Genomic DNA, 13088 nt, shown 5'->3' on the forward strand with positions numbered 1-13088 from the left:
TAAAAATTAAATGAAATTGGTACTGACTGAGACTACTATTATAGTAGTCTCAGGTACTGACCACATAAACTTTGAAAAGAAGTGACAATTTCAAAATATAATTGTAAGACATAATTTAGCAATGTACTTTCATTTTCGTTTTCGTGTCACATGATATCAAGATGCCCGCCGAATTTTCGTCTTGATTATCCTAAAAGATAAAATATCCTTCAGATACAATAACAATAGAAGGACATGTCTACCTTGGTGAGGACATTACTCCTTTATTCTGTACTTTTGATTGACAAAGCTTACACAACGTTGCAGACTATCGACCTAAACGGACAATGGGTTATAGCTGATGAAAGTAAACGGAATAACAGTTCACCAGGAAAAGGTAATTTTAATGTAGTCTTTATTTTTTAGAAAACTTGATCAAACGTAAAACCTGAATAATATTGTCTTAAACCTCAAAATGGATCCATATCTAACAGGCATGGACAGAATTGCATTGCAATATTATGCATGCATTGTATTACAAGTATATTGCAATGTAATGCATAATATTACAATAACATTGCAATATAATGCATTATATTGCAATACCATTACAATGTACTCATGGTAATGCAGTATATTACAATAACATTGCAATGTAATCATGGTAATGCATTATATTACAATAGCATTGCAATGTAATCATGGTAATGCATTATATTACAATAACATTGCAATGTAATCATGGTAATGCATTATTTTACAATAACATTGCAATGTAATCATGGTAATGCATTATATTACAATAACATTGCAATGTAATCATGGTAATGCATTATATTACAATTACTTTGACAAAACCATGCATTTAATTACAAATACAATAACATGTATTTATCAAGGTGTAGTCTTGTTTCGTGGCAAATTAATACACCAAGACAATATAAAGTTATGGATTCTTTATTTCGTTATGTTAACAATTATGAACAAGGAAACTGTTTACTTTTCCAAGCATTTCAATAATAAAAGAATACTATATAATTTCATTAAGTCGGAAATAGTGATCTCCAATTCTATTGTCTCATGAATACATCTAAATACCAAATCTAATCATAATGCATATGTCGATGCATTAGTAATACATTATAACAGTAATGCAATGAACTGTTGAATACCAAATTTAAATAAGCATATTTAAAAATAACATATACATGCAAAGCAAGAACATACGTGCAAACAAAGCATAAAGCACTTTCTAGAGCAGACAATACAATAAGCAAAACGCACATAGATTCAACATAACATAACCTACCTCACAGGTATTTGTGAAGGCTTGAACACAATAAGAATACAATCACATCAGGTTGATGCTGACATGGTGGGTCATCAATATGGAATATACCTGCAGTACAAATATTAAATTCATAACTAACCTAATCTGCATATCAAAATAAGATAGTTATTATCTTTATCAATTTATGACTTTATTTAATATCTGAAATTATTATAAAACATTCATTCCATAAAACTCAATAGTTTAATCCATTTACTGAAATTTAGCTGTTTTATATAATTTACTGCTTTAACCATAAAAGCACAATTATTAAAGAGATTTAAAGTTCTTTTAAGTTTTCTATTATTACACTTACATATCACATCTACACATCATTCAAACATGCATTTATTCATAACATTCGTAAATCATGTATACATATAATTAGAAGGATAGATAATTAATATATTAGTATAAGAAGAATAACTGACCTTATAAATAGGAAAACCAAACTCCAAATAGAATATAATATTACAATTTACTAGACAATGGAAATGGTGTCCATTACACAAAGTGACCATGTAGAAATGTGAAGTTCCCGCCAAAGAAATTGACCACTAATCAATACCAATAAAACACAATTGAAACACCTGATAAAAGTCACACCTGAGCGAACCTGAAATATACACTCCGTATAGTTTAACCATGCAACAATATAATACTACAGTATTACTTATATATAAAATACATATATCCTAAAATAACGCTTTACCACACACTCCCCCCAGCTGTAAAATGACGTCCAGTCATTTCCAGCTAGTGGTGGTTGACAATGTCCAATATGGTCCTTGCTGCATCTCTCTCTAATCCAGTTGCTTTAAATAATGGCGTCTGAGCCAAAGACGAGATGTAATCAGCTTTCTGTCGCCACTCTGGAATACTAGTTCGTCCAGCAACAGCCATACTTGTTTCGAACTGTCCAGATCGAAACCAAGCTGGTGGTCTTCGTTCCCTTCCAGAACGTCTGATTTCTACCGGCGGTAATTCTTCGGTATCCTGATGTACATCATCATCATCAATAGTAGTATCTTCTGATGAAATACTCTCAGCATCTTCGGAAGCGCTTCCAGTAGGTTCAGTCTCATCAACCTGGGCGTCCCCAGAAAGACTTGTTACCTCATCACTAATATCTGCGTTAGCATCGGAATCTTCAGCAAGAGATGATTTGCTGTCCGCTATTAACACAAATCCAACCTCGGAGTCCTCTGATATAGTTGATGCTGTGTCATCAGCTGAATCCTCCTTGGTTACATGAACCACTGGTAGTTTCTGTTGCTTACTAGCACGTGGGCGTGGAGTTGGTCTCTGTTTAGTAGTTTGTAACACTACTGGTTCCTGGTCTCTGATGTTACCGACTGGAAGCAGTAGGTTTCGATGTAGTTTCTTTATTTTTCCCTCTCCGTCTTCTCGGATAACAGTAAATACGGGAATTTCTTGATTAGGCTGATCCAAAACAACATATGGTATATCTTCCCATTTATCAGCCAATTTGTGTCTGCCATCGAAGTATACAATCTTCACTAATACTCGGTCTCCCTTCTGTATAGAAGCTCCTCTGACTCGAAGATCGTATGCTTCCTTCTGTGTTGCTTGCGCTTTCTTCGATGCTTCTGATGCCAGTTGGTATACAGAAGAAAGTCTATCACGAAGACCTTTGATGTATTTTGTAGCTGGCATCTTGGTGTCTTTGTGAAGTCCAAAAGCTAAGTCAATCGGTAAGCGTGGCTGTCGTCCAAACATGAGGAAGTACGGTGCAACTCCTGTTGACTCGTGACGAGTGCAGTTATAGGCGTGAACCATGGGTGCTACGTACGCTTTCCAATTAGTCTTCTGTTGTCGATCTAATGTACCAAGCATCCCCATCAACGTATGATTAAACCTCTCTGGCATACCATTTCCCATGGGATGGTATGGTGTTGTTCTGGATTTCTTCATCCCAGTCAAAGTACACAACTCTTTGATCACTTTACTCTCAAAATTCGCTCCTCTGTCAGAGTGTATGCGTAGCGGAATTCCGTAGTGGACGATGTAATTATCAAAGAGTGCTTGGGCAGTAGTTCTAGCTGTTTGATTTCGTGTTGGTATAGCCTGGGCGTATCTGGTAAAGTGGTCCATGATGATAAGTACATCTTCGTATCCTCCTTTAGAACGCTCAAGTTTCAGGAAATCAATGCAAACTAGCTCTAGTGGAAATCTGGTGGTAATGCTGACCAAGGGTGCAACTTGACTGTTAGCTGGTGTTTTCCTTTTCAAACATCTACTGCACTGTCCTATCCAATCATCAACTGCCTTGTCCATTCCTGGCCAGTAGAATCTGTCACGCAGTAGTGATAGTGTTCTATCCTTGCCTGGATGGCCCATATCATCATGCAGTGCCTCAAGGACGATCTTTATATGTGCAGATGGTAATACCAGCTGTGATTTCCTGTCATCACTAATCATCACGTCTCTGTATAATACGCCATCTTTGAGAATAAGGTGTTGAAACTGTCGCAAGAGTAATGATGATCCAACCTCTGCTGTTGTAGGTTTCCTTCCTTCTTTAACATATCTCACAAACGGCGCTATCTGTGAATCCATGGCTTGTGCTTGTTTCCAATCAATGATATCTTCATCTTCATATTCATCTTCATCATCATCAGACTGCACTACATCTGGGTTAACAGCTAAACTCTCGATGAATGTGCTGGGAAGCTGTGAATTACAGATAGCCTGTACGGATTCTATCGATATAACTTCTCCACTATCTGAATCTGTATGTTGTGCATCTGGAATTCGGCTGAGTCCATCTGCATCTCCATTTTTCTTTCCAGGTCGATACAAGATGTTGAAGTTGAAGTCTGCAAGGCTGCTCAACCATCTGTGACCGGTTGCATCGAGTTTAGCCGTGGTTAACACATATGTCATGGGGTTGTTGTCTGTCATGACTGTAAAGTTGCTGCCTAAGAGGTAATCCCTGAACTTCTCACAAACAGCCCACTTCAAAGCGAGGAATTCCAACTTGTGTGGTGGATATCTCTTCTCTGACTTTGATAAACTTCTGCTGGCATAGCTGACAACCCTCAAATGTTCTCCCTGCTTCTGGTACAATACAGCTCCAAGTGCAAATCCTGATGCATCTGTATGTAACTCGTATGGAAGATTGCTAATGGCATATCCAAGTATAGGTGCTGACACAAGTCGTTCCTTTAGTGTTTCAAACGCTTTGTCTTGATCAGGACCCCAGTGCCATGGTTTCTGTTCATGTTTCTTTACTTTCTTTTTCATTGGATTCGGCATTAATTCTGTAAGTGGCTTACTGATGTTACTGAAGTTTCGAATGAAGCGCCGATAATATCCTACGAATCCAAGAAATCGTCTTACATCTTCGGGACTGGTAGGCTTTGGCCAATTCACTACTTTGTCTGTTTTGGCTGGGTCAACCTCCACACCTTCCGCTGAAACAACATGGCCAACGTACTTCACCTTGGTCTTAAAGAATGAGCACTTGTCTGGTGCAAGTTTCATGTGGTGTTTCCGGATCCTGTCAAATACAAGGCGGAGATTGTCCAGATGCTCTTCATAGGTTCTGCCAAAGATTATCACATCGTCTATGAAGATGCAACAGATCTTGAGGTGTAAATCTGACAAACGTTCCTCCATCATCCTTTGGTAGGTTGCAGGTGAATTGGTCAAACCAAACGGCATTCTGTTATATTCGTAAAATCCGAGTGGACCCACTGTGAAGGCGGTTCTTTCCTTATGCTGTTCTAAGATCTCCACTTGGTGATACCCGCTCTTCATATCTACACATGTGAAATATGAGCTGCCTGCAAGTGCATCGAAAAGGTCTTCAATCCTAGGCAACACATAGCTGTCTTTTTTCGTAATTCTGTTTAGCTGACGATAATCCGTACATAGGCGTAGCTTTCCATTCTTCTTTCTTACCAGAACTACGTTTGAAGCATAAGGACTATGTGATGGTCTAATAGTTCCATTTCCTAACAGCTGTTTGAGATGTGCCTTCACTTCATCATACATGGCTGGTGGTATACGCCTGTATCGTTGTTTAAACGGATGTTCCTCTAACAAATCTATTCGATGTTTCACTGTAGTGTTGCCAATATCTTGATCATTCTTAGCAAAGATGTCTTCGTATGACTTGATAAAATCTCTCCCTATCTTCAACTGCTCTTCTGTTAAGTCAATGGTGTTGATTTCCACTTGATCAATAATGGGTATCTTTGCTTCAGTATCTTCTGTTTGATGTTCAATACAAACTGGTTGTATTTCGCATAATACTGCTCTTGGTTGAATGGTAATGGTGCGTGATGTTACATTGGCAAGTTGTACGTCTATCTTTCCATTACTTCTGTACTTAAATTCTATAAGTGATGGTTCTACTTCAAGATCATTGCTGTTGGGTTGTAAAGTTGATGAAAGAAGCATAGCTGGTGTTGTACTATATGGTAGTTCTTTGTCGATATAACCTGGTATCTGAACCGTTGAATTTGGCTTGATGGTAACTGGCTTACCAATAGCATTCTTGATAACAGCCAATGTGTTGTTGTGACGTTGAAGTTCCTTTTCTCTGAGTGTGATAGTTCTAAAGGTAAGATACCATGAAGTGCTGAGTTTTGATGTTTGTAAATACCTGTTGCCATGTTGTAGTTGCAATAACTTCATGATGTGTTGTAGGATATTGGTTCCAATGAGAAGTGGTACCTGGATGTTGTATGTACTGTCTGGAACCACCAATATAATACATGGGTATCTTTCAGTCTGAAGTGGTATCTGAAGTTCTGTTTCTATGTATCCTTCATATGGCAGTTGCTGTCCATCTGCACACTCTATATCTAATATGGTGTTAAGTTGTTGAAGTGGTAAATCATTTAAATTGCTGTTGTAATATGTGTGGCTGACTGTTGAAACTGTTGATCCAGTGTCAAGAAGACTCTTAATTGTTCTACCATGTAGTATTACCTCAGTTTCTGTTGGGCTTCCAAATAATCCTGGTGGTACTTGTGTTGAAGGACCTGTCGTAGTTGACTCGCATAAGCCTAATGGTGGTCCTGACCCATAGACTTCTTGTAGTTTAAATTCTTCTTTCCATCTAATATTGCTGTACAACCAATCTTTAAGTGTCCTGGTAATCCACATCGAAAGCATTTCCTTTCTTCCTGGTGTTGATAATTTGAAGTTGAAGTAGCTTGTGGTGTAGATGACTCATGATATCCCTGTTGTCCTTGTCCTCCTCCTCTGTTGTACTGTCCTTGGTTTCTGTTAAAATATCCTCTATTGTTCCTATAACCTCGACCTCTAATTGATCCTCTTCCTCTAAAATCTGTTTCCCATCTATCCATCCTGGTAGTAAGTTGATTAATCAATCCTTCAAATTTATTCATCTGTGAATCCTGTATTGAAGTATCAGAAATTGCAGTTGCTTTGGCTGGTTGTGGCTTATGAGATGATAACTTCCTCTCCTCATGATCTGTTTCTATCTGTCTAAGTACAATTCTGAGCTCATCAAAATCCTTAATGGTGTCAAACTTATGGCCTGATATATCCTTTAATTCTGTCTTCAAACCAGTCCATAGCATAGAATGTAGCATGCCATTTCTTTCTTTTTGTTGAACTAATCCTCTATCTACTGCTCGACCTATGATGTTCTCCAATCTACAACTCCATTTAGTAACTGGTTCAGTATCATCTTGTCTGGCTCGGTAGAACTGAGCAAGTAAATCCTCTTTTTTCTCTACAGCTCCATATATACTGTCAAGCTTGTGCAAGATATCTGGTATACTGGCTTTTGCTCCAAGGTGCATGGCAACCATTCCTGCATCTCCTTTCAGTGATCGTCTAACAGCATAATTGATGTTTTCTTGGTCGTACAATTTATCAGCCATCAATCCAGTTACTTCATACCTCCAAAGTTCGTAGCTGGTTTCCCCTTTGGTGTTGTTTCCAGAAAAGTTGGATATCCTGGGTAGATCTCTGTACTTGGTATGTTTGGATGGTTCATCTTTAACTTTCGGTTTAGACTCCTCTTCTTTATGAGCCAAACATTTCTTCATGAATTCTGCAATATCTATTGGGCGTTCTCCCACCTCTTTCTTCAATAATTTCAACAGAGCAATATCTTCAGGTGCAAGTTCCTCTGATTCTGCCATGTTGATATATATTTGTTTCACTTATAAGTGATTTGTAAATAAAGATTCACTAAAAAGTGATTAAAGAAAACAAAATTCAACTCAAAGTTGATAATAATAATCTAAATATTCTGAAAAGAAATGATAATGTAAATAATGAAAAATAAACTAAAATTATTTTCACTAAGAAGTGACTAAATAAGTTTCACTGAGAAGTGTTTAAGTAATAACACTAATAAGTGCTTAAGTAAAGAATGTAAAAATCAAATTCAAATTATCTGAAAAGAAAATGTATAAATTAATCCAAAGTCAAATGTAAATAGCAATAGACAATAAATACAAGTAAATAAATATATGTCTGAAACTAAATAAAGTATAAGTCAATCAAAATCACACAGTATAGTCTCTATAGAGAAAATAGTATATCTGAAAATCAAAAAGAAATAAAGATATTAATAACTACAAAGAAAGTAAATGTATTAATGAATGAAATGCAATTCAAGATAATCACAATATATAAACAATACTAAAGAAAATAACACAAATCAATATAAGAAATATATATTTAACCACAATGACTTACCAACTATATGCAAAACCTGAACTTGTATATGAGTTGTAAAGCTTGTACGTCTACAAACCCATATCAAACAAGTATGATATCAAATCAAAGAAAGAAAAAAAAAAATAATATGTAAATAAATATGCAAGTTAAATATATACAAATGAATATACAGGCAACTATATATACAACTAGGACAATATAATCACATGATAACTCACTGTTCCAATCTACTCAAGTCAAAGTACAACTAAACTAACAACAAACTATACCAAGCTAACCTAAAACAACCTAAGTAACTCTCTCCACTAAAGACTAAGTCCAAGAAATAGTAATAGCAAAGTTAAATATAGTATAAGAAGAATAACTGACCTTATAAATAGGAAAACCAAACTCCAAATAGAATATAATATTACAATTTACTAGACAATGGAAATGGTGTCCATTACACAAAGTGACCATGTAGAAATGTGAAGTTCCCGCCAAAGAAATTGACCACTAATCAATACCAATAAAACACAATTGAAACACCTGATAAAAGTCACACCTGAGCGAACCTGAAATATACACTCCGTATAGTTTAACCATGCAACAATATAATACTACAGTATTACTTATATATAAAATACATATATCCTAAAATAACGCTTTACCACAAAGGTAATGCATTATATATTGCAATTACTTTTGCAAAATATGCAGTGAATTACGCATTACATTTGTAATTGTTATTATTATCGTCGTGTCAGATGTTTTTTTTCGTATGTCACATGTTTTTGTATTAACCTTTTCATATCAACCACATTTTGTAAGTTTCACACATGTACCTTGTAGCGTGTTTTTCAGTTTCTATATTTAGAACAACAACACTACAACATGACACATGTACTAATGTATGCAAGATTCAAAGTTGCTTTAAAAGCCGTATGAACTAATTAAATTAAACTTACTTGTTCAGCCATTTTTTATTAAATGCCAAAATATGCATCACTAGAACAGTTGTTGGGAAAAATTCTGAGTGGTTACAAAAAGTATAGCCATATATTTTCTACCTGTTCAACAAAGGATCTTCAAAACATGTGACTGTCATGTGTTTTTTTTTGGTCATTTTTGTTACAAACCAGCGAGTTGAAATTATTGTGGTTCTTATATAAAATGGTTGCTCAAAATCCATTTATTTTTCTAAAACTTAAACCTGAAAGTCAAATACCGGTACTTCAGCATGAAAAAAAGGAAAAAATGTCTGGCATGACACCAAAAATTGCATGCGCTATTATGGTAACCATAAGCGGGATACAGGATTCTGACAAATCAATAGTAGGGATCTAGGACCAGACCCCTCATTTCAATTGAGAATAGTTTTTTTTAAAGTATACAAATACATGTAGTTGACTCTTGTAATTTCAAAGTCAGCCAAACTCAAGGAATATTTCAAGATACCCTTAGTTCGACTCTAACTAATACCAGAAATTTGACAGACAAAGGGTCACAACTCTTGTTTATCTTAGTGAGGCTCAAATAAATAAAATGTGATAACCTACAGTTTTGTTTCTATAAAACAGATAATCTTTCTACAGTTCTTGGTACAGTGCCAGGGAATATCTATACGTCACTCATAAACAATAACCAAATCGATGACCCGTACTACAGAGACAACGATGACAGATATAGATGGATTGCCAAAGATAACTGGTCTTATACCAAAAGTTTTCAAGGTAAATAGCTTATTCTGCCTATGTTTTTTTCTTCAAAATATACAAAAAGAACAGAACAAATGCAACAACATCTGATATCCAGTTGAATTATACAAAGGAAATGAAACTATTTATTAGAAAAGGAAAAAGGGACAAAGTTGGTACATGTATATTTGAATTATTTACATCTGTTTCTTTGGCCTTTATTTAGTTTAAAAGGTTAATGTAGGTGCATAATTAAGTAGTTAAGTATTTGTTTTCCATCTCATATATATAAACACGTTTATACTCAAATTAAAGTGTACTAGTATGGATTCATTTATTTTCATGGGTATCAAATTTCGTAGATTGCTGAAAACTTGCATATTTGTGGATATTTGATTTTGTGGCTTTGCTAATCTCTGTATACAAAACCCTTTTGAAAATATGTTAATTGTTGAAAAGTTGAATTCGTGGTTTACCTGTACCCATGAAATCCATAAAAAATGGTATTCAACCAATTATAATGAATCCACAGTATATGGAGCTTCATCATGTTCAAGATATTTTTTAATTTGAAATTAAATAAAGAAAAATCTCAAAACAGTAGATATTTTTTTGTGTGTATTATCTTATTAAGGTCATGAAGGTAATAAGTTTTCAACCTTGTTATAACTATTAAAACATCTTTGTAGCGTTTGTTAAACAATTTTAAAAACTACCCCTGACAACCAGTTGTCAATCTTACAACAGTTTTAAGTTGAAAAGGCCTTATAGTACATTAAATCGTACTTTGTAGTGTTTTAAAATAAAACTGTCATATAGGGATTGTAATTATGAAATGTAGATAAATTTACTGGTTTTCAACTTGATTGACAGCATGTCATCTCATCAATGGATTTCATTTTCACGAATAAAAAAATTAGGTGCTGTAATGGGGAGATGATTTTGACAAAGTAGAATCCTGACTATTAAAGACAGCAACTGAGACCTGATTTTTGTGTCTAATACATATGTGGTAGGTTTAACTGCTTCATGGCCTTCACCATTTAAATTTCACTGGCACACAACCCTTATTGAAATATGGGCCTTGTGGTACTACTTCTATGGCTATATTGTTTCGATATTACTTGAGAAATTCTTGAATCATTTATCACAGTTAACATGCAAATAAGTTGTGTGGCAATTTTCCCAGAATCTTTTGTTACAACAATTCTCTTCAAGACACCTTATTGCTATTTATTCCAATCTGGATAAGTTCTATAATTACACAACTTTTTCAAACCAGTTGAAGCTATCTATAGCCCTGTTCAAACAATGTATTGTGCATAAAACTTTTCAGACAGACATTTTTAAACCTTCATCAATACATCAAACAAAGCATATTTAATTAATTTATTTGTCTTTTAAAAATTGCTTCATCCAAACTTTTTCTTCCTGAGCTCATTGCTGATGACCTTTGTTTTTTCAACGCTTGACATAATTCAGGTAATGGATAAGGTGTGCATACCTGTGTTAATTCTGATATCATTTAGCAATATTATCAGACTAAATTGTATATTGTTAGTCACATCATTTATTAATTTAAAATACCCTACATTTATATAATCTCTTGAAGGTAAAAGTTTCATTGATAAACTCTCAGATCAAATGTATTACATCCACTTCATTTGGAGATCTGAACGATAGTTGTCTCATCATACCACATCTTAATTATAATTAAGAAATAATTCCTTCATGTCATGCTCTATGCTCATTTTAACATGGGTAGGCATTATATTTGTCGATATTTTACACTGAGCGTTAGCGAGGTGTAAAATGTGGTCAAATATAATGCCTACCCATGTTAAAATGAGCATAGAGCATGACATGAAGGAATTATTTCGATTCTAATAGGACAAATGCAGTATTTTTATAGGTCGAAGCGAAAGAAAATACAAAAAAAAACATTTGGCTTTTCCCGTTTCCTCCCCGAGCAGTCTGTGCATTACAATTCATATTTGATCAGTTTAAAAACCACAAGCAGGGTAAATATGTTGTTTTATAAAAAAAATATATAATAAAAGTTTATGCTAGCTGCTAAAATGTATACATTTTAAAGGATAACGATGGAAATAACCTTTATATACACATTAAATTCATGCGCATGTGTCAAACATATTTTTTATGCTCATTAGAACACAGCTTTGTTTACAAAGTGTAATATAAAGGACGTCATATTAGAATTTCTAATTGTACAGATAAAATAATAAGATAAGAGGATAAAAACTACACCCCTATACTTTTATAAAAACATTTTTTTTTCGATTTCAGTGACGTCTTCCATGATTTCATCACAGTCACTTGTACTGGTTTGTGAAGGCCTGGATACAGTATCCCATGTTTTTATCAATGGAGTCACAGTGGGAACATCAGATAACATGTTTGTTAGATATGTGTTTGATATAAAGAAAGCTGCAAGGGTATGATTAAATTGTGTTCATCAGTTCATAAAAATAATCATATGCATATGTATATATTATTTACTACAAAATTACTTTCATATGATACTACATCAAGCTTATTATACTGCAATCAGCTAGTTTACTGTACAGATAAAGCTATACGTATAAACGTTAGCTTTATACGTCAATGACCCCAACTGACCTATAAGCCCCGCCTCTTTATTGTATTTAATCAACAACATCACGTCACGACCATGACAACGTAAAGTAACAATGGTCAAACTTTTTTCAATTCAAACTTTTATGTCTTCAAATTGGTTATTTATATATCATATTTATCAAATGTTATTAATTAAGTTCATTTTCCCTTTCTAATTCCTTAATACGCCAATGTCTTACCACCTGGACTACGCTCATAGGGAAATACCCCAAAATGGTACCTCAAGAGGGAAATTCCAAACACTTTTTTTAACAATTTTTGTTACATGTTTTTTTCATTTTTCATTTTTTTTTTTCGATTTCAGTATAAAAACAATATACGTATAGTGTCTTGAAATATGAAATTTATTTGTATTCGGCGCGAAACGGGAAAATGCTCGGTAGAACCTCGCATTTTCCCGTTTCTAAGCCTCATACAAATAAATTTCATATTTCAAGACACTATACGTATATTGTCTAATTATCTGTTTTCATTGGTTTTGGTAAGATCTAATGATTTAATAAAGTATCTTCAATGTTTATGTGAAAAATCTTTATACCTATAACTGCCTTTAGACTTTTAAGTTATTTATCAGTTTGAGGTGTTTATGCCCCCACCTTAGCGGAGGGGCATTTTTTTGCTTTAATGTCCGATCTACGATAGTTGAGGGGCATTATGTTTTTCGGTCTTTGCATCCCTTTATTCGTCTGTCCCACTTCAGGTTAAAGTTTTTGGTCAAGGTAGTTTTATCATGACAAGTTACAGATATAGTT

At 34.4% G+C, this 13088-nt stretch overlaps 1 protein-coding gene across 1 annotated transcript in view; it reads left to right on the forward strand.

The window, feature by feature from the left end:
- Window positions 1-153: 153 nt before the first annotated feature.
- Window positions 154-13088, forward strand: part of LOC134707411 (beta-mannosidase-like) — a 37924-nt gene continuing 24989 nt past the window's right edge. Inside the window, exons 1-3 of the mRNA XM_063567129.1 lie at window positions 154-376; window positions 9562-9714; window positions 11986-12134. Of these exons, the coding sequence (XP_063423199.1) occupies window positions 235-376; window positions 9562-9714; window positions 11986-12134 (444 nt within the window). The 5' untranslated portion in view covers window positions 154-234. The remainder of the gene's footprint in view (window positions 377-9561; window positions 9715-11985; window positions 12135-13088) is intronic.

This window comes from Mytilus trossulus, chromosome 2 (genome assembly GCF_036588685.1).
Source record: "Mytilus trossulus isolate FHL-02 chromosome 2, PNRI_Mtr1.1.1.hap1, whole genome shotgun sequence".
NCBI lineage: Eukaryota > Metazoa > Mollusca > Bivalvia > Mytilida > Mytilidae > Mytilus > Mytilus trossulus.